At 39.9% G+C, this 20,562-nt stretch overlaps 1 protein-coding gene across 1 annotated transcript; it reads left to right on the forward strand.

Moving 5' to 3' along the window:
- The first annotated feature begins 2,732 nt into the window (after positions 1 to 2,732).
- rpz6 (rapunzel 6) lies at positions 2,733 to 7,781 on the forward strand. Its single transcript, XM_084725805.1, has 3 exons — positions 2,733 to 2,862; positions 5,561 to 6,099; positions 7,066 to 7,781. The coding sequence occupies exons 2-3, from the start codon at positions 5,606 to 5,608 to the stop codon at positions 7,754 to 7,756; spliced, it is 1,185 nt and encodes a 394-aa protein (XP_084581931.1). The 5' UTR covers positions 2,733 to 2,862; positions 5,561 to 5,605; the 3' UTR covers positions 7,757 to 7,781.
- Positions 7,782 to 20,562: the final 12,781 nt, after the last annotated feature.

Genomic DNA, 20,562 nt, shown 5'->3' on the forward strand with positions numbered 1-20,562 from the left:
CACAATATCTGGTTGTCATTGATTAATTAGTTTCATCCTTTCAATTCATAACTCAACTGGTTTTTGTTTCTGCGGCTTTGTGTCAAATCTCTTCATGTCAAGGTTCAGAATACGCTTCAAATCTATACAGAGTCAAAATACTGTTGATGTGGAGGAATATTATCTGATCCTCTGAAAGGCTTTTCTGAAATGTCATATATGTGAATATGTTGCTTTTTTTTGTTATGAGCCTTCGATGCCTGGTTGTATATGAACCACTATCAATAAATGAGTGAACAAAAGTGATTTTCTTGAGTCGATTCTTTACGTTAATAAAATCATATGAGATAATACTCATTAAATAAAAGTGTTTGGGATGTAGAATGTGTCTTTTCAGTTATTTATGAGCTCATCATAAAAAAAAATCAGGATTACATTATGAGATTACAAAAATAATTATCTATAATTAAATCAAATTACATTTGAACAAAAACATCTGTAATTACAATATAATTACTTTGTCAAGGATTACTAGATTACATCTTTAAAATATGGCAAAATTATGAACTTATTTTTCATGATACAAACGTGATTAAAGGCTCTTCAACCGAGCTTGTCATTCACATGTTGACACAGATTTTTAATTTTTACCACAAATGTATATCAGTTCCAAATATTGGTTAAGTTTCATTATGTAAGTACCAATTATCAAACAAAAATGAAAAAATAAATAAATCTAAATCTTCCACAGCAGAATATTTGTCTTTTTTTAGAGCTACACAGAGAAAAATCATTTCTATCTCTATCTGTTCAAATTATTTGTCTCTGTCTCTGTATTCAGATAGAAGACCAAATATTACTGTGGTTTTTTTTTTACAGGAAGTGTTAAATCAGGCAGGTTTTATATTTTCTAAGCTAATATTGATTGGCAATGCAAATGTTGAGCCTACAAAGAATTAAAATAATTTAATATTGTGTTTGATTAATTGTGAAATATATTTCCATAATCTCTAACAGTATTCTCATATTTTTTCTAAATAATAAATAAATAAATAAATATTATGTTTCCATCTCATTATCTGTGTTTCCTGTGTAATGTACTCTGATACTGAGGTACTTACAGAGTAAAGTATTCAAACCAAGACGCCTTCTTTTATGATGCATCATCACATCAAATTTAAATATTTTATCATTTATTTTAAACTTTTTATTTCTGGGACTGTTTGACGGAGCTTCAGTGATCCGTTCAAAGTGTCATTCAGTGATTTGTACTGAAGAGGGCGCGAGTTCTTCACTTCCTTCATCATCACACCTGTTCTGACTGACGTCACTGAGGGCCCTCGGACAACACGTCACACGTCACATCTGCGTGTCCAAAACTGACCAACTATTGAAGTCTGGATCAATCCGGATCCACGACCTGCGCGAAGTCAGTCCAGATAAATGTGTGTGTGGGGGGGGGGGTGAAGGTAAACTGCCCACGTGACCGAGGTTAAGTACCTCTGGAATGACCCTCATGCTTCATCATCCAGCTGAACAGGTTTGAGTTGAAGAACCACAACAGGAAAATGTGCATCGCAGGTGTTTGTGAGGCGGATCAGTGACACAGGGATGTGACGTGTTTACCTGCCCGCAGACTGAAGGATGAGCGGCTCTGAGTCACAGACGCACGTCGTCCATCATGTGATGGAGCTCAGTCTTCTCTCCATGACACGAGCTCGTTGAAGGATCCATTTTCATCTGAAGAGAAAGGAGTTTTCATTCATTCAGATAAAAGAGTTGAGTGTAAAACAAAAATCATTCAACATTCAAACGTGAAATAAAACCATTCGTGGTTTGGGAGGAGACGCGATTTGCGTCATGATTTCTGTTTTTGGATGAAGGAGGTTCAGCTCGAGCGCTCACAGGGCGCGTCGCGAGCGCACAGCTGAGCAGATGTGAGGTTTAATTTGATCATCAGAAACTCATCAGGATGATAAAAAATAATTAGACGTTGATTTATTTTAAATGTATGTTTTAAACTGAGATTTTATATATTTATATTTGACATATCTGTGATCAATCTGAGGAGACGCACGTCTGCAGTTATTAATAAACACTGAGGTTTAATTCGATCACTACACATTAAATTCACTGTTAATTTAACAGATGATGAATCGTATAAAAAAAAGAAACAGTCATTTCGGGTGTTTTTCACAGGACAGCTGCGCGCGTACAGCGCTTCCTTTAAACATCTGACATGCGGCTGTGGTAAAACAAAAGAAAAAAAGAAAAGATGTTAGATCAACTTATTACATTCATACACTTAAAAAAAACAAACACTGGTTCTCAGTCGTCTTACCTCAAGTTTGGATCCTTTAACTCACAGCAGCTGGTGGCAAAATGGTGATGAAGAGACATTTTGCACCAAATGCGCAAGAAACCTCTGAGGAAGAAACCCGATGAAAATGTGTGAAAAATTTACACACAGCGAAAAATCAAAACCAAATTAAGATCCATTTTGTTGAGAAGAGAGCGGAGCGTCCTTTCATGGACATGAAGACAGAAAAGAAAATGGACCCGACCACATCTTTCACCTCTGTCTGTCTGTGTGTCTGTCTGTCTGTCTGTCTGTGTGTGTGTGTGTGTCTGTCTGTCTGTCTGTCTGTCCCCCACCACTCCTCTCTCTCCTTCTCTCTCCTTCTCTGTCCTTCTCTGTCTCTCCTTTGCAGACACTGGGTGCGCTTGTCCTCTTCCTCCTCTCTGGATCTGGACCTCCTCAGCTCCGCTCCACAGTGGATCAGAGAACCGTGGGAATTTTCTCAAACTTGAAGGAAAAAAAACTTGTTTGCAGCTGTTGGAGCCCATCAGGCGTGAAGGAGCTGCCGCGTCACTTCATTCAAGGTACAGAAAAAACGCTGTTAATACAGGAACGTGATGAATGTCTTCATCTTCCATCAGAAGGAGAAATATGCTGTAAGGTGTGTCCGGTGCTCGCAGGGGATTCGTGCGTAAAAAAGCCAGCCGTTGCGCATTTCTTTTGGATGCGCATGACAGTTAAACATGGTGCAGTTTGGGCGCATGACAAACCTTTTCTTTATTTATTTACTGAAGGATGTTAGTCATCTATATTGATTTGATTCTGTAATTCTTTTTGTTGATTTGACCTTCTTCACTGTAAATATAGAAAATACCCACGGATCTGAAAATGCGAGTAAACAAAACAAAATGAATGTGGATGTTTAATTTGTGGAGGAGTTGTGTGACGCAGCATCTGAGGTCCATCAGACATCTGGACAGAGAGGACGCGGTTATTTATGTAAGTCAGGCTGCAGGCGAGGACGAAAGGGGATTTTAAAACACGGTTTGGCCTTGATGCTCTGCTGTGAGTCAAATTCAGACCGAAGGACATTTGTCTCATTTTCTCATCAGGCCCCCATTCTGTTTATATGACATCATTACCTGCATCCCTTTGGGTGGGGAGGGTCACAAAGAAACGGAATGTAATCACCTTCTCACAGCTGACAGGGTCAACATCAGATTTACCTTCACATTTATCCTGAAATATCAAAGATGGAGATTTTAAACTTTGTTTTGTTTTTTGCTAGAAGTATTCTAAGTTAGATTATTTGCATTATCAATTAACTTGCAGATTTTCTAAATTAATTGTATTTTCTGTGAAATTTGAAAACAATACTGGAAATGTCCATTATAACTGTTTTATCATACAGTTTCTGACCAACACTCCTTTACACAAATAATTTAGAATCACATAAAACAAAGAAAAGCAGCAAATCGGACAAAATGGACAACCAGCACGAGGGTGTTTGGTGTTTTTGCTTGAAAAACAACTGTAAATATTATTTGATTATCGGTGCTGATTGATTTCCTGTTGTTTGGATGACAAATCATTTCAGCTCTGAACTATTCAGATAAACAGCCTTCTGTTTCCACGGACACGACACAAAGATGCACCGAAAAGGATGATGCCTCTATTCTATGTACTAGTTGGTGCTTAAATATTTTGGTGCTGTGGATTTCATTATTTTAAGAAAATACAAGCCTGATTCCAAAAAAGCTTCAACCTGTATTCAACTGAATACAGTACAAAGACAAGATATTTGATGTTCAAACTAATACATTTTAAAGTTTTTTGTAAATATACACTCATTCTGAATTTGATGCCTGCAACATGTCTCCAGAAACTTGGGACAGGCACAGCAAAAGACTGAAAATTGTCCAACACTCACAAAATTCCTGTTGAAACATTCAAAATGAGTTTAATTGGTGACAGAATCATGATTGGGTATGAAAGAGGCATCTTCAAAAGGCTCAGTCGTTCACAAGAAAGGATGACGTGACGTTCACTACTTCATGGAAAACTGCATGGGCAAATAGTCCAACAATTGAAGAACACACAATTGAAATAATTTAATTATTTCACCATCTACAGTCCATAATGTCATAAAAAGATGCAGAGAATCCAAAGAAATCTCCACATGAGGACTGGAAAACAACCCTGAGCCCGCGACCTTCAGACCCTGAGGTGGCACCGCATTAAAAACCCATGTCATTTTATAAATTATATTATGAAGGGCTCGGAAACACTTTGGAAAACTGTTAACACAGTTTGTTGCTGCATCAACAAATGCGAGTTAAGACTCTACCATGCAAAGAGAAAGACATCAACAACATCCAGAAACACTGCAGACTTTTGAGCCTGAGCTCATCTGAGACGGACGGACGCAAAGAGGAAAAGTGTGCTGTGGTCTGTCGAGTCCACATTGGAAATTGTTTTTGGAAATCATGGGTGTCATGACGTCTGGGCTACAGAGGAACAGGACCATCCACAGTGTCATCGAAGCAAAGCTACGTACAGGTTTTGGAGCGACATATGCTGCTATCCAGATGACGTCCCTGCTCATTTCAGCAAGACAATGACAAGACACCAACTGCACGTTACGACAACATGTGCGTCTTCGTAGTAAAAGAGTTCAGGTTCTACACTGACCTGCCTGCAGTCCAGACCTGTCTCCCATTGAAAATGTGTGGCACATTTTCCCAGCTGAGTGTCGTGAAAAGAAAAGATGACGTGTCACAGTGGTGAACGTGATCCTGTCACAACTATTTTGAAACGTGTTGCAGGCATTGAACTCAAAGTAAGTTTATATTTAGCTTTGTTGGCATCAGAGTCGTACCTGAAATTGTTCTAGATCAGTGGTTCCCAACCTGAGAACCCTCAGAGGGGTTCACAAGGTTATTTGAAGGGTCTTAAGAGGATTACTGGGACAATCAAAAAGAAAAAGCACTTATCTGTTTCACAAATACAGGACTCTTTTCATCTAATATTTGCTGTTTCTTCTGAAATACTAGATCGATCACACCTCTTCCGTTATTCAAATGAAACAATCCGAGAGAAAAATTCCCTCTTTGGTGAAACTGTTCACACTTTGTGGGCAGAGTCTGTGAAAAGGGGTCGCTTAGGATTCTGCTTCATCTGAAAGGTTCAGAAGCCAAAAAAGGTTTTGAGATTCATGAATATTTTAACAGATGAAAGATTCTGACCCATTTTCTCATGCACTTCCCCATCTTCCTCCTCAAGGTTTATTTGTGTTTGACAGCAGACTTTGTCCCTCTGTCTCAGATCATGGCCAGTTCGTTGGAGCGGGCTGTGGCCCAGAAGAAGGAGGCCATCGAGGCAGTGATGGACATGTTTGAGAGGGGGGCCGAGGTGTTGGCCAGCGCTGTGGGCGAGCTCTTCCCCCTCTGTGAAGCCGCCGCTCCCGTCCTCCGCCTGGCCTTAGACAAAGTCCAGAGCAAAGAGGTCATCTTTGTCAAAGACCAGTTCCTGACGGTGAGGAACAAGCTCGACGTGCTCTCCACCCAACTGGAAGACATCGACTGCGAGATCAAGAAGGGGAGACTGGATTCCCAGTACTTCTCTGTGGAGGAGAACATTAGGAACCAGTTTCGGAAATACGTGGACATCTTAGAGGCAAATCAGAAGTTCAAGGAGGTGAAGACCAGACTTTTCCTGGAGCACTTCACCAAAACTGGAGGAGAGAAGAACCTGTTCGTGTTGTATGATGCTCTGATGGGGACAAACAGCTTTGGAGAGTCGATCTTAGAGTTGGTCGAAAGGTAAATTGATGTTTCATCATATTCATGTTCCTGGATTCACTGCAGCTCCTATGTCTCTGACATCATTATCATAGCAGTTATCATAAGAACGCTCTCCTGCAGCAACAAAACATATTTTGCCCACTTAAAAAAAAACATCCATCTCAGATCAAAGTCATCAGTTTACTTGTGTGCTATACTTACAGATATTTTCAGCACTTTACCATCAGATGGCCTTTTCTGACTGGAAACCACCTTTATATCTGCCACATATTACTCTCTTCAAACCAACCAAACTCCCTTGGTGAAATCAGTTCACAGAACAAGCGAGTTGCTGATCTTCCACTGACTTTGTGTTTTAAAGGTTAGTTAAGATTCACTGAGGTAACACAATAACACAAACCAATAGACGGCAGCAACAGTAGACTAGAGGGATGTACTATGACTGTAGTCATTATAACAACCTGTTCTTCATGACATAAGTGGGCATCAGAGTCAAATGACACACCAAACAAGTCTTTTTTACACAAACACGCACAGAGCCTTTAAAGAACGTCTGGATTAACAAAGAAAGTCAATAACCACTGTTGTGATACCCTTTATCCCTGACTTGGATTTTAGGTTTTGTCAAGCCAGTTCATGCAAAGAAACCCCGGCAATATTGAGCTTCAGCAACCCCCGTCTCCTGCGAGGCAAAATACCAGATTTAGCCTATGAAGTTTGGTTAGTTTGGAGCGATATTTGTCTTATATAACAGAGGTTTCTGGTCAGAAAGGGTTGTCTGATGGCAAACTCTTAAACTGATATATTTTTTTTATATATTTTCTCGCTGATCTCATCTACAGCAGTTCATTGCTTAGCCTCAGCACTGGTGCCTCTCTCTGCTTCTCCAAACTCATGGTGTCAGATAATACACTGACTATGGACACATCAAATAATCCAACTATCCCTTTAAATGTGACTGTAAATAGTTCCTCTGTTTTGCAGGTATGTAGCCAGGAACCGTCGCCTCCTGGAGGATTTCTGTGTCCGGATGAAGGAGCTCTTCTGTTTGGGCCTGATTGCTCTGCTGGGCCACTGTGCCTTAACCCAGGGCCAGGAGGAAGAAGAGGAGAAAATACAAGAGTGGAGTCGCAAAATTGAAGAAGTAGAGTCCAAGATGAAGGCAACAATCGAGTCCTGCATCGCTGCCTTCCCAGAGCAAGCAAAAGTAGACGCCCAGCGCCTCCTGCAAGAGAAACAAGGGGAGGATTTGCAGGATACGACTCAGCAGCTTCTTGAGTTCTTGGTGAAAAAGTACGACTGGGTCCGCTGGTCAGTGCGGCTCATCAACCATTCAGGGAGCACCTACAGGAACTGGCGAGCAGGGGAGCACTTCCACCACGTGGCGGGACAGAACTGGTTCGAGGTGCTGCAGGTGAACAACATCAACCTGGTGGTGTCGTACAGCACCAAACCGCAGCCGGTGCCCCGCGACTTCATCCGGCAGGTGATGGAGAGCCAAGGGAAGAAGGGAAACGCTCCGGCTGTGGTGGAGGTGTTGGAAAAGCAGCTGTGCGGGTTTGTTGTTCACGCCGTCAGTCGCCACAAGGAGTCCGCAGCTGCGTGGAGTTTCCCGGAAGAGAGTCACTACTGGGAGAGACACAAGAATGTGGCAGTGTGTGTGCACTCAGAGTGAAGCCGACACACGTTTATGATGTCAGGATTTTGATGGTTGTATTTAATTTGATGTACTATTTATTTCTGTTGCTTGTCCACCTGCAAGACTGAGCTGAGAAGTTCATCTTAAAGAAATGAAAACAACTAATCTCAGAAACTGGGGATGCACTGATCTCAACGTACCTCTTTATCAACAGAGCTACAAAATTCTGTCATTCCACCTTTATTCAATCTCATCAGAGTCACAACTGAACACCACAGCAAAATAATGTATTATTTATTCTCATCTGTCAGCAGTTATTAGGATGCGTTGCACGTGAGGTTCTGACGCAAATCATCTCGCCGTTTATCACCACCCTCGCCTTACCGCTATTACATTGTTGGTCAAAGCATCATGTTAGACCGTGTTCGGAAACTTTTCTTTTAGAAGTAACTCATTACCTCACAAGATTGCTGCCATTAAAAAGTGACTCTTTGCATTGTCTGCTGAGAAAAGTACCTGAGCATGAAGCATGAAGGTTTTATAATCCTGAAAATCTGACAGCAAAAGAGGGATATTATACAGAGAAGAGATATTACACAGTTGACTACATGTGTCAGCATGCAACCAACCAGCTTCTCAAAACACAAGCCTACATACAAACTATAAAAGTGCTGAAGCATTACAGATCATGTAGACTCACTCAGCTAATGGTCTGTGTGGTTTACTCTTTAATAATAAGGAGAGCTTTCAGATTAAAACAACAATGAAAGTGCAAAGTTTTGCTCGACAAATTTGGAATATTTTTTTTCTGACTTCCTTGAAAACCTTTAAATGAAACATTGGATAAATTTACCTCTTTGGGCAACAAATCGTTATTTAAATGACACCATCTGCTAACAGCTCATGGATATCATATGAAACAGGGCCTCGACTAGGTTCTGGTTTTCTGTACTGGGTCACACGTCAAAAAGCTTTGAATCACTACTTTATTCTTGAACAACACAATGCAAGCTTTTATAAGTTTATTGTATATTTATTTTAATCTTAATCTAAAGAGTAACTAGTACTGATAGCTGTCAGATCAATGTGGACGAGTAAAAAGGACATTTTCATCTGAAATAAAGAGAAATGAAAACATAAAGCAGCATTAATAGAATGTAAAATATAACAGTAACAGAGTAACAGCTGTCAGATCAGTGTGGACCAGTAAGAATTACACTCATTTTTTTTTTCTAGTGAAGTACAAGTACCTCAAAACTGCACTTAGAGAAAGAAAATCAGAGTACTTCAGTTCATAGACTTAATTATTTCCATCCCCATGTATAGGATTCACACAACGAGGTATAAAGAGAAAAAACAGCACAGGTGCTGGATCAATACTCTGTATTGGCCAATATCAGAGTCTGTAGCAGCAGAGAAAAGTCAGATCAGTGCTTCCCTGTCAGAAACACTATTTTAGACCGTTTGATCACAAATGTACTTTTATTATCTTTATACTGTGGATATTTGAATTATATTTATTTTATGTTGCAGTTGCTCACATATAAAAAGCTGTGTCACTATGAGAGTCACTGACACTGACACTAACTCTGCACTGTATATAATAACAGGAAGTGTGTGTGCTTTTACCTCGGCTGCATACAGTAATAATCCAGACTCCCGTGACAAATGGCTTCTGCACCTACAGCTCTAAAGAGATGGTTTTGCTGAGGCTGCATCTGCTGAGCTCTGCTCCCATTTAGTCTCTGCTCAGCAGGCTGGCCTACATAACTCTGACAGGAGGGACAGGGGTCACTTTTTCAGGCGTGAAGAACAAGAGGCTCGGAGTTTGGCTCCGGAAACGCGACAATGTGCCTTGTGTTCTAAACACATTCAGACCCGTCGAAGCAAAAACAGCCGAACCCCACTGCTGACCAGTGCTGATGAGAAGTGATTTCATCTGCAAGACTCCTCATTTGTGCATTTTTATTTTGCAAGATTTGGTAATAAATAGCAATAGTTGTGTTGATCGTGATGATTTTTTTTATGATTTATGCATAGTTTATTTGTTTGTATTCATGATATCCCTGCTCACATCCACACTTGTTTGATGCTTATTTCAAACAAACCGTTGTGATTTTTGACAGAAATCTATTTAAACAACTGTAAGACTTCTATGAACTTATTTGTGAGATTTGCACTGCTGATATAAAGTTGTTAAACGGGCATTTAGTTATAACCACAATTCTAAAAAGTTGCAACATTATGTAAAACATAAAAACAGGATGTAATGATGTGCAAAAACCTTTTGACCTACATTTATTGATTACGGTACAGAGAAATCCTTAAATCCCTTGCAGCTTTGTGTTGTCTTTTGCTGCCACGTCCCAACTTTTTTTTTTTTTTAATGTGTTGCGAGCATCAAATTCAGAATAAGTTATTAAGTATAGCATTAAATATATTCTCTTTATTTTGTATTCAACTGAATATAAGTTGAAAATAATTTGCAAATCATTGCATTCTGTTTTTATTTACATTTTACACGTTCCAACTTTTTAGGAATTAAGGCTACATATTTTACTGTCATGTATTATCAATTAAACTGGAACAGCTTCTATATTCAAACCGAATAGTCTCAATAAAATCAGTCATCAGTGTTCAGTGTATTATTCTTTATGCTTTCTGACAATTAATGACAGAATACGAATAGTTAATGGACGTGTAAACACGTATAATCTAATATCTGCCTCTGGTTTCTTGTACAAATGTGATTTACGCAGCACTGTTTGTGTCTGTGTCCATTAAAAGCAGGCAGTGCACCCTCAGCAACAGGGACGCCACTAATTTAATTGATATTTACACGTAAGTCAGCATTTCCTGACCGCAGCTCCGGCCTGATAGTCTATGAATAACCGTTGGCTGAGCTAATATCCTGCAGACGAGCAGCAAAGTGCTTAGCTTAGCAGGATGGTATCAGTCATAATGCATGGCGTAGAGGTGCAGAGCGGGTGGAGACGTGGAGCCATCACTTTATATCTCAGTGGATCTGGAGGGTCTTTATCTGCTCGGGCTTCTGTCGAAAATCAAACCTGTCAGAATTAATCAAGTGCCGTCTGTGATCCACAGAGCAGTGCAGGAGGAGACTGATGAGATCATCTGAGGTTTGTCTGCACGCTGGCGGGAGGATGAGGCTGTGTTGAGGTTCAGTCGCATTGTTTATTTTTAAAAAATGGCTTTCAAAGATAAAATTTGTGCAAATATATAATAAACATGAAGCCAAAATTATGAGTTTGATATTTGATAACTTAGCTCTGTCCAAAGTGTAAGTGTGTGTCTGTTAGCACGTCTGAAGCTCAACAACCTACATGATGTATCTACAAATAAAAGCAAAGGCTGAAAACAATAAATCATTTCCAACCCAAAAACTGACATCTTTACACTTATATTTCTGTCAGCAGTAAATCAATTATATATAATGTGTTAATTAGTGGGATTTAGAGGTGGTGGTGGACTAGGATTTTGTTACCTTTAGACAGAGCAAGGTTAGCCGTTTGCAGTCTTTATGCTAAGCTAAGCTAACCAGCTGCTGGAGAGTTGCTGGCGTCAGTCTTCTCAGATAAACACATCACACAAAATATCAAACTGTTCTTTTTAGTGGTGAACTTTAGAGATGTTGGTTTTTTTTTTTTTTACTTTGGACTAGCTGTTTCTCAGTGCAGTTTTTATGCTAAGCTAATTGTTTCCTGACTCCAGCTCTGCACTTAAAGGGATAGTCCTGATTATTTGAAGTGGGGTTGTTTGAGGTACTTATCCATCGTCAGTGTATCATAGTAGCTAGCTGCCTTCAGTTTAGAGAGAGCGGCAGCAGGAGTACCTGTTTCTGTGTGAGGCAGCTGGATTCACAAACTCACATAAGAATTCATCTTGCCAGGCCTCAAGTTATCCGTTTGTGTCTGCAACAAAAGTGGTGCAGCCAGTCAGCGTCCTGAGAAGGACTGCTGGCAGCTACAGACGTGGTTTTAGGTGTGACAGAAGTGACACGTGCAAATTCTTCGGCAAAATTGGTCATTTTACCTCACAGAACACAGGATGTTGCTCATCTGCAGCTGCCTCGATCTGTCAGTGTGTTTGTGTTGTTGTGTGACTTCAGTGAATCCGAACAAATCCTTTAAAAAACTGAAATCACACAATAACACAAACAAACCAACTGAGGCAGCAAAAGACCAGCAAAAATATTCCAAATATAGTGTACACTTCAACTGATACTTCTTTTTTTATGTGGCTAAAATACATTTTGCTGCTGATCCTGTCCAGCAGTGGACACTTTGCTTAACTTCTTACACCAGTAGCTGCCGTCTGCTGTAGATAACACACTGACTGTGGATAAGTACATCGTACAACAGCGCTTCAAAAAATCTGAACTATCCCTTTGATGTAGACATGCGTGTTCTCAATCTCATCTGACTCTCTGAAGAAAAGTCCCTAAAAGGTTGAACTGTTCCTTTAACTTGAGGGCGTTTCCATCCACATTAGGTGACGAGTGTAAAAACTAACTGGCCTCTTGTCAAAATAATGGTCAACTAAATTTAAACAGCACAAGTCGAACACTGAGGAGAAAACCTTACAAACATTAGAGCAAAGAACTCGTGTCGATGATGTTGGAGTCCACTGTGCACAAAACCACAAAATATAACATCAAAAATTTAATTATCTAAATAAAAATTCTTCTCTTGCTTTTTTTTTTACTGGTCTAAGTGCTGCTCTCTTTAACTTTGACTGAGAAAATGTGAACATAGACTTAGAGTTTTATCTTTAATTAATTTATGTAGGTCATATACAGACAGTGATTAATTAATTACCAGTTACACAATTAAAACCTCCCTGCAGCAGCTTTAACACATTATCTTCTCATTCTAAATCAAACACGCTGGAGAACAAAACAAAGGAAAATGTGTCACTGTCCAAATATTCATGGCGGCGCTGTAAAAACGCTGCACCTGCTACCTTTTTGGCACAAAGCCTGTTTATAATGAGAAACCCAGACAGGTGACTAACACGCTTTACCTCCTTTGACACATCATGACTTTAATCCTACGTTGACAAAAAAAAACAAAACAAAAACAGAAGATGCAGAGCAGACAGACGGACGGACGGACAGACAGACAGACAGACAGACAGACGGGTGCGTCAGACAACAGTCTGTAGTCTTCAACACGCCACAGAACCCGTCCCAGAGAACAGACCACTGAAACGCTTCAACAACACGACAAACAAAACCGGGAACTCGCTGGTCACGCCTGCACCTGCTGTTGGACAAAAGCCTTCTCAGCTAGAATCATCCCATACTTTCTTGAGAAGTGGGACATAAAACATTTTGGTGAAAATGTTTTCTTTAATGATGCTCTGCCTGATTTATTTTTAACACACCCTCATCCCGAACAAGAATTCACAACTTTAAACTATTTAAAAATGTATTTAAAGCCTAACAATACCTTCAGATGAAACAGGTAAAGAATTGTGGTATCATAATCATTTTAGTTTTAAAGTCATTTTTTTGTCAAAGGTTAAAGTTGTGTCCAGGTTTCTGTCAACTAATCAGGCGTTAAAAAGGTTTAACTATAAACCCTAAGGACCCCTGTTTCACTTCCTGGTTTCAAAGGTGGGAATCAACCACTGCTAAACTTTCTATATCAACTCCACAGCTCTTCTAAAGTAAAGTTAAATAAGAATTAGGGTTTAAAAATATGTATTTTGATCAGCATTAAAGGGTCAGTTCACCACAAAACTCATACTCCATATTTTTTTTCAGTCAAGATAGTTTTGATGTGAGCTGCTGTGTTTTGGAGGCTGTAGAGATGTCGGCTTTTCTCTCCACTATAATGGAACTAGAAAGCAAAAGAGCCCAAAAAAGTCCATTTGAAAAACTCAGCAGCAATGTGTCTTTCCAGAAATCATGACCCAGACGCTCAAGACAACAGTTTCATATAGAAAAGTTTCTAACAGAAAAGAAGGTAGTTCCTATGTGAAACTGCTCGCATCACAGACTGTGGATTATCTTCAGTATCAGTGTCATGAATTTTTTTTTTGGTGCTTTTTGCACCACAAGCTGTTTTATACAATAAATCTATGACTTTTTGTGTGTCTGATGGGAGCTGACAGAATTCAGGTCCTCAGATGCAATAAATTGCTGTTTAAATAATAAGTGAAACCAGTGTGAGGCCTGTTACAGGGTTGGACTGATGTCTCAGAATATATTTTCACAGCATAATTAAGGAGTAAAAGCCAAACCATCCCGTCTTTATCCCAGTTCTCAAGAATGAATAATACATTTCTTAAATAAATCCGTCATCTCTTCATGTTTATCTTCTAATGTAATGTGGTGGAAATTAATTTTGACATATTTATCAGGAGCGTTAAGTATTTCTAAGGTTCTCTTCTTGTGTGGCGCAAACAGCAGCGGCAGCCTGCTGGAAGCCAGCGGATTCATTAGTGGTCGTGTGGGCTTTGCCTAGGTAACAACTATTGATCCAGGAGGCTCTTCCCCTGCATAAAAGGCTTTGCTGTGTTAACCCGTCAATCCTGACTGTCATTATGGGAAGACCGAAGCATCTGTTTACTGACGAGATCCACTGCATCCATCTCATGCCGCAGGAGCCACAGTTAGCTTGTTTTGTGGTTGAGAGGAGGTTAAAGTAAGGTTTTCTGAGGGATTGAGTGAAATCTGAGGAGGAAATGGTACCAGAGGGGGTTTGCAGACAGAGGGCGCTATCAACATACAGATCTGAGGGAGAATTTAACAAAAGCAGCCCAAGAAATTAACTGTCAGTCTGCTGCTGTGGGTTTTCTTAAGAAACATTTGTAGAATCACATTTTAGAGCTTTTGTTCGCCAAGAGGATGAATTAAAAAAGTGAACATCTGTATTATTTGATGTTTTTGCTCATTCATTCTCACTCTGGAGCTTTTGTACACAGTGACAGAGCAGATCACCCTGGTCCTGATTTTTACAGTTTACCAGAAAACTTAGGAAGTAGGTACAGATGTTTCCCTTTTTCTGCTCCGATGTGGCTCAATAAAGTTAACTTTAAAGCAAAATCCATCATGATGTAATTCTGGAAATAATAAACTGATTTAACTCCTCAGAAAAACCCACAAAACCTTTTTTTCCTCCCGTGTTCCCAAACGCTCTCCTCTCCATCAAACCGAAGCTCCTCGTCTCCAAGAGGAGATAGCAGCCAATATCAATATTTCATAAACAAATGAAAGACTGGATGGAGGCGAGCATCAGAGTGGCCCTGGAGGAGAGAGTCGATCAATGGTAGGATAGCTCTGTCCGCTGGTGTCTGCCAATCCCGGCCCACGCTGGATAATGCTATTACCCATCAGTCCGAGTGGAGCATCGACCCGCCTGCTGCTCTGTGAGTGAACTAATCCAATAAAAAGCATTAAAACATTTGTTCAGTGACACACTGGCTGCAGGTCCGAGCCCAGAGCTCAGGACAGACCGACTGTCCCACCTGGCTAAAGACGGACTCAGAGGACTTTGATTTTATAAAGATAAGAGACAGACGGAAAAAAATATGTAGCCAAATATATATTTTAAACCCATTTGAATTACCATTGATTACACATATGATGTTTGCCACTTCAAAAGATCATTTCTAAAGTCAAAAGTGGACAGTGATGAATATTGTGTGTGAAGAGATCAAGTTCACTGAGCAGTGAACAAAACTAAATACTACTTTATTAGCTTCTTGACTTTCTTAACTTGTAAAGTTATCTTTTAAATAGAGTTATTTTGTTAAACAGCCAAATGTCAGATCAAAACCAGCCCAACAGCTAATAAAACTGGTGCCAGCAGGTGAAAAGCATTAGATATGTTGTGTGTGATGTCTTAGAATTTGCATATAAAGAAATTATTTCATTTAACACATGAAAAATCTGTTTACCAAACCAGCAGCAAAAAATTCACCCTGCGGCCTCAAAGGTAGCTCAAATCCACAGACCTGGCAACCCTGATCATGGATGTCCAACATCTGAGTGTTTGAGGAATGTGTGGATAAAACAAAACACACTGCAAGTGATAAAAAGGTCGACTTGGTGTGGCCCTGGGTCTTAACTGGAAAGATTTAAAATTCAAGATATAACACCAGCTAAGCTATGGTTTGAAAAGCACCAGATCAATTAACTGATAATATACAAACTAGAAATACTAAAATCTAAACCTTAAATGCTGCACAGAGAAATAAACTCACTGCACCATGAGCATGAGTCATGATTTAAACAGCAGCATATATTTAGTGTTAATTATTGCCTTTTGCACATTTTGCATGATAAACAACTACTTGCTACTTTTCTCTATATCAGTTTAGACAAGGATCATGAGCTGAGATGCTAGCAGCTAGCTTTCTACAGTCTACAGATGCTAGCAGCTAGCTTTCTACAGTTAGCAGGCTGACATCATCTCTGGTAAAATGTCTCAGATGTAGACTTTCAGTTTTTAAATAATTAGACCTCAGTCTCATCAAAAAGAAAGACAAGAGTAGATATGCTTATTAAATGGTGCTGTGATTAGTGGATTTTACCTTTAGAAATGCAGTCAGGTGTTTGCAGCTGGCACATGGCTGAGCTCCTCCAACATGGCCGCCACATGCTTCAGCAGTCAACCAGGTGTTCAAATGATCAAAGATCTGAATGTGAAAACTAACTTGACATTAACTGAGGCACTATGTTAACACTTGGTGTCTTCTTCTGGATGTTTTACAGAACGTGTGAAAAAACAACCTTTATATACACAACAAGATGGCCGAATCTTTGCCAATTATCCAATGAGCATCAAACACACACAAGGCCTGCCTCCACAGGATGCAGCATCTTCAAAAACAGACATTTCAAAGTAAAAGCATGAAACACAAAGTAAACAAAAAGTAAAAGGTACCACACAGAAATAAATAATTATATTTTTTATTTAAGACCTAATTTCTAAAAACCGGCTTGATTTCCTTTTATTTCTTTACAAAGTATGTTTGTGTTACAGAGAGTTCACTGCTAATAAAGTAGAGCTTTGAGGTTATTTTTAATATTCTTATTTGGATATTTACTCAGGTTGTTAATTATTATCCTCATTGTCTTTTGTCAGTTTATGTGGTAGTTTTTACTGTTTATTTTAAAGCACATGTTGGTTGAATGAAGAGGGGCTCCTCTGATAAGTCAATTATTATCTTTGGTCATACAAACAATATGCCTTTTGTTTCACCATCATGAGTGGAGGGGGTGCAGGTTTTGTATGTGTTACCCCAGTAGGGGCCCCAGGGTTGTGTTTGTAAAACTGTGTCACTTTATTGTTGATATGCAGCAAAAATGTAATTACTGACCAGGTAACATGAATGCAAATATGATTTATAGTTATATATCGACACTGGAAGTAGGTAATGATGGACACTGACAAATTGAAAATGTCACAGTTTCCAGCTGTAATGTCAGTTTTACCTGCTGTATGTGTCTGTATAGGACCTTTAAGTGTCTGGAATGTCTGGGGAATCCATCTGTCAGCAAAGCTTTTAAGTGGAAATCCACCGGGTGGTAAACACGTGTCTCGGCCTTCTGCAGTGCCTCAAAATTTCCCTCATGTTTTCCAACACTTCCTTTTTCTCTGTGATGCCATCGCCGTCTGCCTCCCCTCTCCAAGGCCCCATGTTGTCTCACTGAAAACCCCCAGCGCTGTTGTAGTTTAACCCCACACACACACACACACACACACACACACACATATGCTGAAATTCCTCTCTCCCTCATTTGCAGCAGGCCATCGGCCCCGTCAGCACACAAGAATCTCAGAATAGTAATCTGTGTTCTTGTTCTCCCTGACCTTTACTCACCTCGCTCTCTGTTTCTGCAGCTAACCCATCTGTGTTTCCTCATTTATAGTCTGCAGCTCTTCACCTGTCTGTCTGTCTTCTCTCATCCTGTTATTCTTTGCTTGGCAGATGATGTTAAAGCCATTTAAAAGCCTAATAACTCCTCTGTGTTGTGCAAAAGAAAAAACTCTTTGCACATATTGTAATGATCAGGAATTAAGTTTCCAGACTGTCAGTAAGTTTGAGCCATCCTTGGATCATGTTTCTGGGTTTAATCTGGTGAATGAAAGCAGGAATGCTTTTATATTTTAAAAGAAAGAAATCCACTCTTTGGTTTCATTTGGCTAAGTTAGGTGAGCCTGGTTGTGCAACACTAATGGGAGGTGAAGTTGTGGATAATGATCCCATGGGAGTGGGAGGTAAATGAGTAATAGCGTGAGAATAGAGGAAACGAAAGAGAGGAGAACCAGGAAACGCCACGTCACAGAGTCACTGCCTTCAGAGGGTTAAACCCTCACAGTCTGCATCAAATCCTCATGAGAAAGTCAACAAACACACGGGATCAGAGTCCGAGTCAGAACTCTATCTTTGAAAACAAAGACAAAGGTCAGCTCTGGTCACAAATTTTATGATTCTACAGAGAAGTAAGGAGGAAGTAGTGTAGATTAGTGGTTATACGAGTCTGTTATGTTTTGTGGATGTGTTATAGAGAAGTGGATACAGCAGTGGAGGCAGGTCTGTTCATTCCTGTGAGAGCTGCTCAGTGGTGCATGAAGCCAACATCAGTGTCTAAGCCCTCCAGTAACTTGAATGGGAAAATTATTTAATTGACACAGACTTTCCAAACATTATTGGACGAGATGAGTCGAAGTCTGATATTGAAACGAATCATTTTGTGGGGGTTGTGATGCAAAAAAGCATCAAGTGACATTGTCATTACATGGTTTGGCCACTATGTTAAGCTGGTTGATGCTTGGTTGTGTTGCACTGCCATGTTTCCACAGTTGCCCTGAATGGACAAACCAAACACTGAGTCTATACGGCCTTTCACGTTTTGCATGAGTTCATGACCTTTGTAGGTTTTTTCTACAAGCTTGGAAGTTAAGTGTGAGATAAAGTATTTGCAATCTGTAAGATCATCACTAGATGCCACTAAATCCTACATACTGGTCCTTTAAAAAGGAAAAACAAAGTTTCTTTGCACCTTCTCACGAATATTAAAGACAGTGCTGTGCATTTAGTATCACCAGCTGTTTACCGCCCTCTACTGGACAACAAAGAAATGCAACACGCCTCATGACTTTTTTTGTTGTGGTTTGATTTCAAGGTGGAATGGAAGTTTCTCGTTCAGTTCATTCACTCATTCAATTTTATTCAAAACATTTCCTTCATTTTATTATGACGTAGTTAAGTTTACTTTAGCTGTTTATTAATGAAGGCATAGAAAAGGTGTCAGTCAGCGTTTCTCAGAGCCGATCACCACCTCATCAATACTTCTTGAATTGTTTGCCTTTAGGCCACAGAAACACATCAAACACAGCTGTTTTTTAGATGAACATGACTTTATAGCAGCATGGGAACAACCACAGCAGCACATGTGCAGCAGTGGACTCTTTTGAAAACAAATTTTAACACAACTGTAATGAAGACAATATCGTTGGAAGAAATGGTTGAAGCTTTTGTTCTGTATTTCATTGTATCAGTTGGCTGCGTTTATGCAAGATAGATAGTTAGCTTTGCCTGAGTTAAGACTCCCTGTGATGAAATGCAACAACTATTTATACACTTTGGAGTTGGAGGTTAATATCGGAGCTGGAGGTCAGAGGAAATGGAGATTAGTTAAAGCACGTATTTAGTTTTGACAGAGCAACTCCTGCATCGGATTGTTTTACTTGAATTTTTGTGTAGGAGTCCAGTCTGTAACTAACACACTGTGGTTTCTGACAGTAATGGTATAATTTTAGGAGGAGGCAAGGGGATGACGATGTCTAACCTCAGCATTCAGGGAGGTTCTGGGAGTTTCCCCCCTGAGTAACAGTATAAATAGTCCCCGAGGCTTGTTTTCCTGTCCACAAAAGCATTAGTGAATTACAGCTGTAATTGCTATATTGATCTGCCCTGTAAAACACATTCTATCCCCTGCATCAGTTTCTCTTGTTTATCTCAGCCGTCTTTACATGCAACAATACATGTGACCCATTTTGACCCAAGGCATTTTATTGTTACTACCTGCAGTATCATCACTGCCTACCATGTCTGCAGTCAGCGCTGTGATCGTAGCTGCTCCTGTTGGAGTACTTTGTTCCAGCATCAACGCAAAGAAAACACGCAAAACTGCTTCCAGAGAATTTATTAAAGTTTGAAGTGTAAGGAGGTAGAGACTGAATTCATACTAACCCTCATCATGGTTTGAAGTCTTTTCGTTATTGTGAAAACAAGCAGCCATGACTTGTCTTAAAGTGTATTTCAGGCACACAGCAAGTTTTCATCATACATGTTTTCTTTAAACTATATAAAAAAATAGTTTGGGGAGAGTTTTAAGTCAAAGAATTGCATGCTGGGAGGTCTGCTAATAGAGGGCAAAGTCCTGCTCCTTGTGCTGTGTCTCATGGGACCTTTCTTTGGAAAAAAAAAAAGAAAGTCATAATTTTGGGTAAGTTTGTCATTAATCAGTCTGACTCACTGGATGCACGCTGCAGGTATGAGGCTGTCATTGTTCGCTTGCTTCAAGTGACATCACACTGTCCGCTATCTATGCTTTCAAAGTCCCTGGGAAACAAGAACAACCTCCCAGCTGCCACCTGCACACTGAAAACAGCAAACTAGCACCTGGGATGCTAATGCTGTTAGCATAAACGGCTGCTACCATTTCTTTTGCCGTGGTGGAGTCATTTTAATGCCAGAGCTCACCTCCTGACAAGCAAATGTTCCACCACAACAAGTTCTCCTTTGCCACTGTTTGCAAAAGCAGCGCGGCTGCATCCTGGGCTCAGTGCCGCCAAAGACAA

This window comes from Lutjanus erythropterus, chromosome 9 (assembly GCF_056507025.1).
Source record: "Lutjanus erythropterus isolate fLutEry1 chromosome 9, fLutEry1.hap2, whole genome shotgun sequence".
In the NCBI taxonomy this organism is placed as follows: Eukaryota; Metazoa; Chordata; class Actinopteri; order Lutjaniformes; family Lutjanidae; genus Lutjanus; species Lutjanus erythropterus.

Coding starts and splice junctions, on each gene's coding strand:
- rpz6 (XM_084725805.1), top strand. CDS start 5,606: ATGGCCAGTTCGTTGGAGCGGGCTGTGGCCCAGAAGAAGGAGGCCATC. Junction 6,100..7,065: donor ATCTTAGAGTTGGTCGAAAG/GTAAATTGATGT, acceptor TCTGTTTTGCAG/GTATGTAGCCAGGAACCGTC.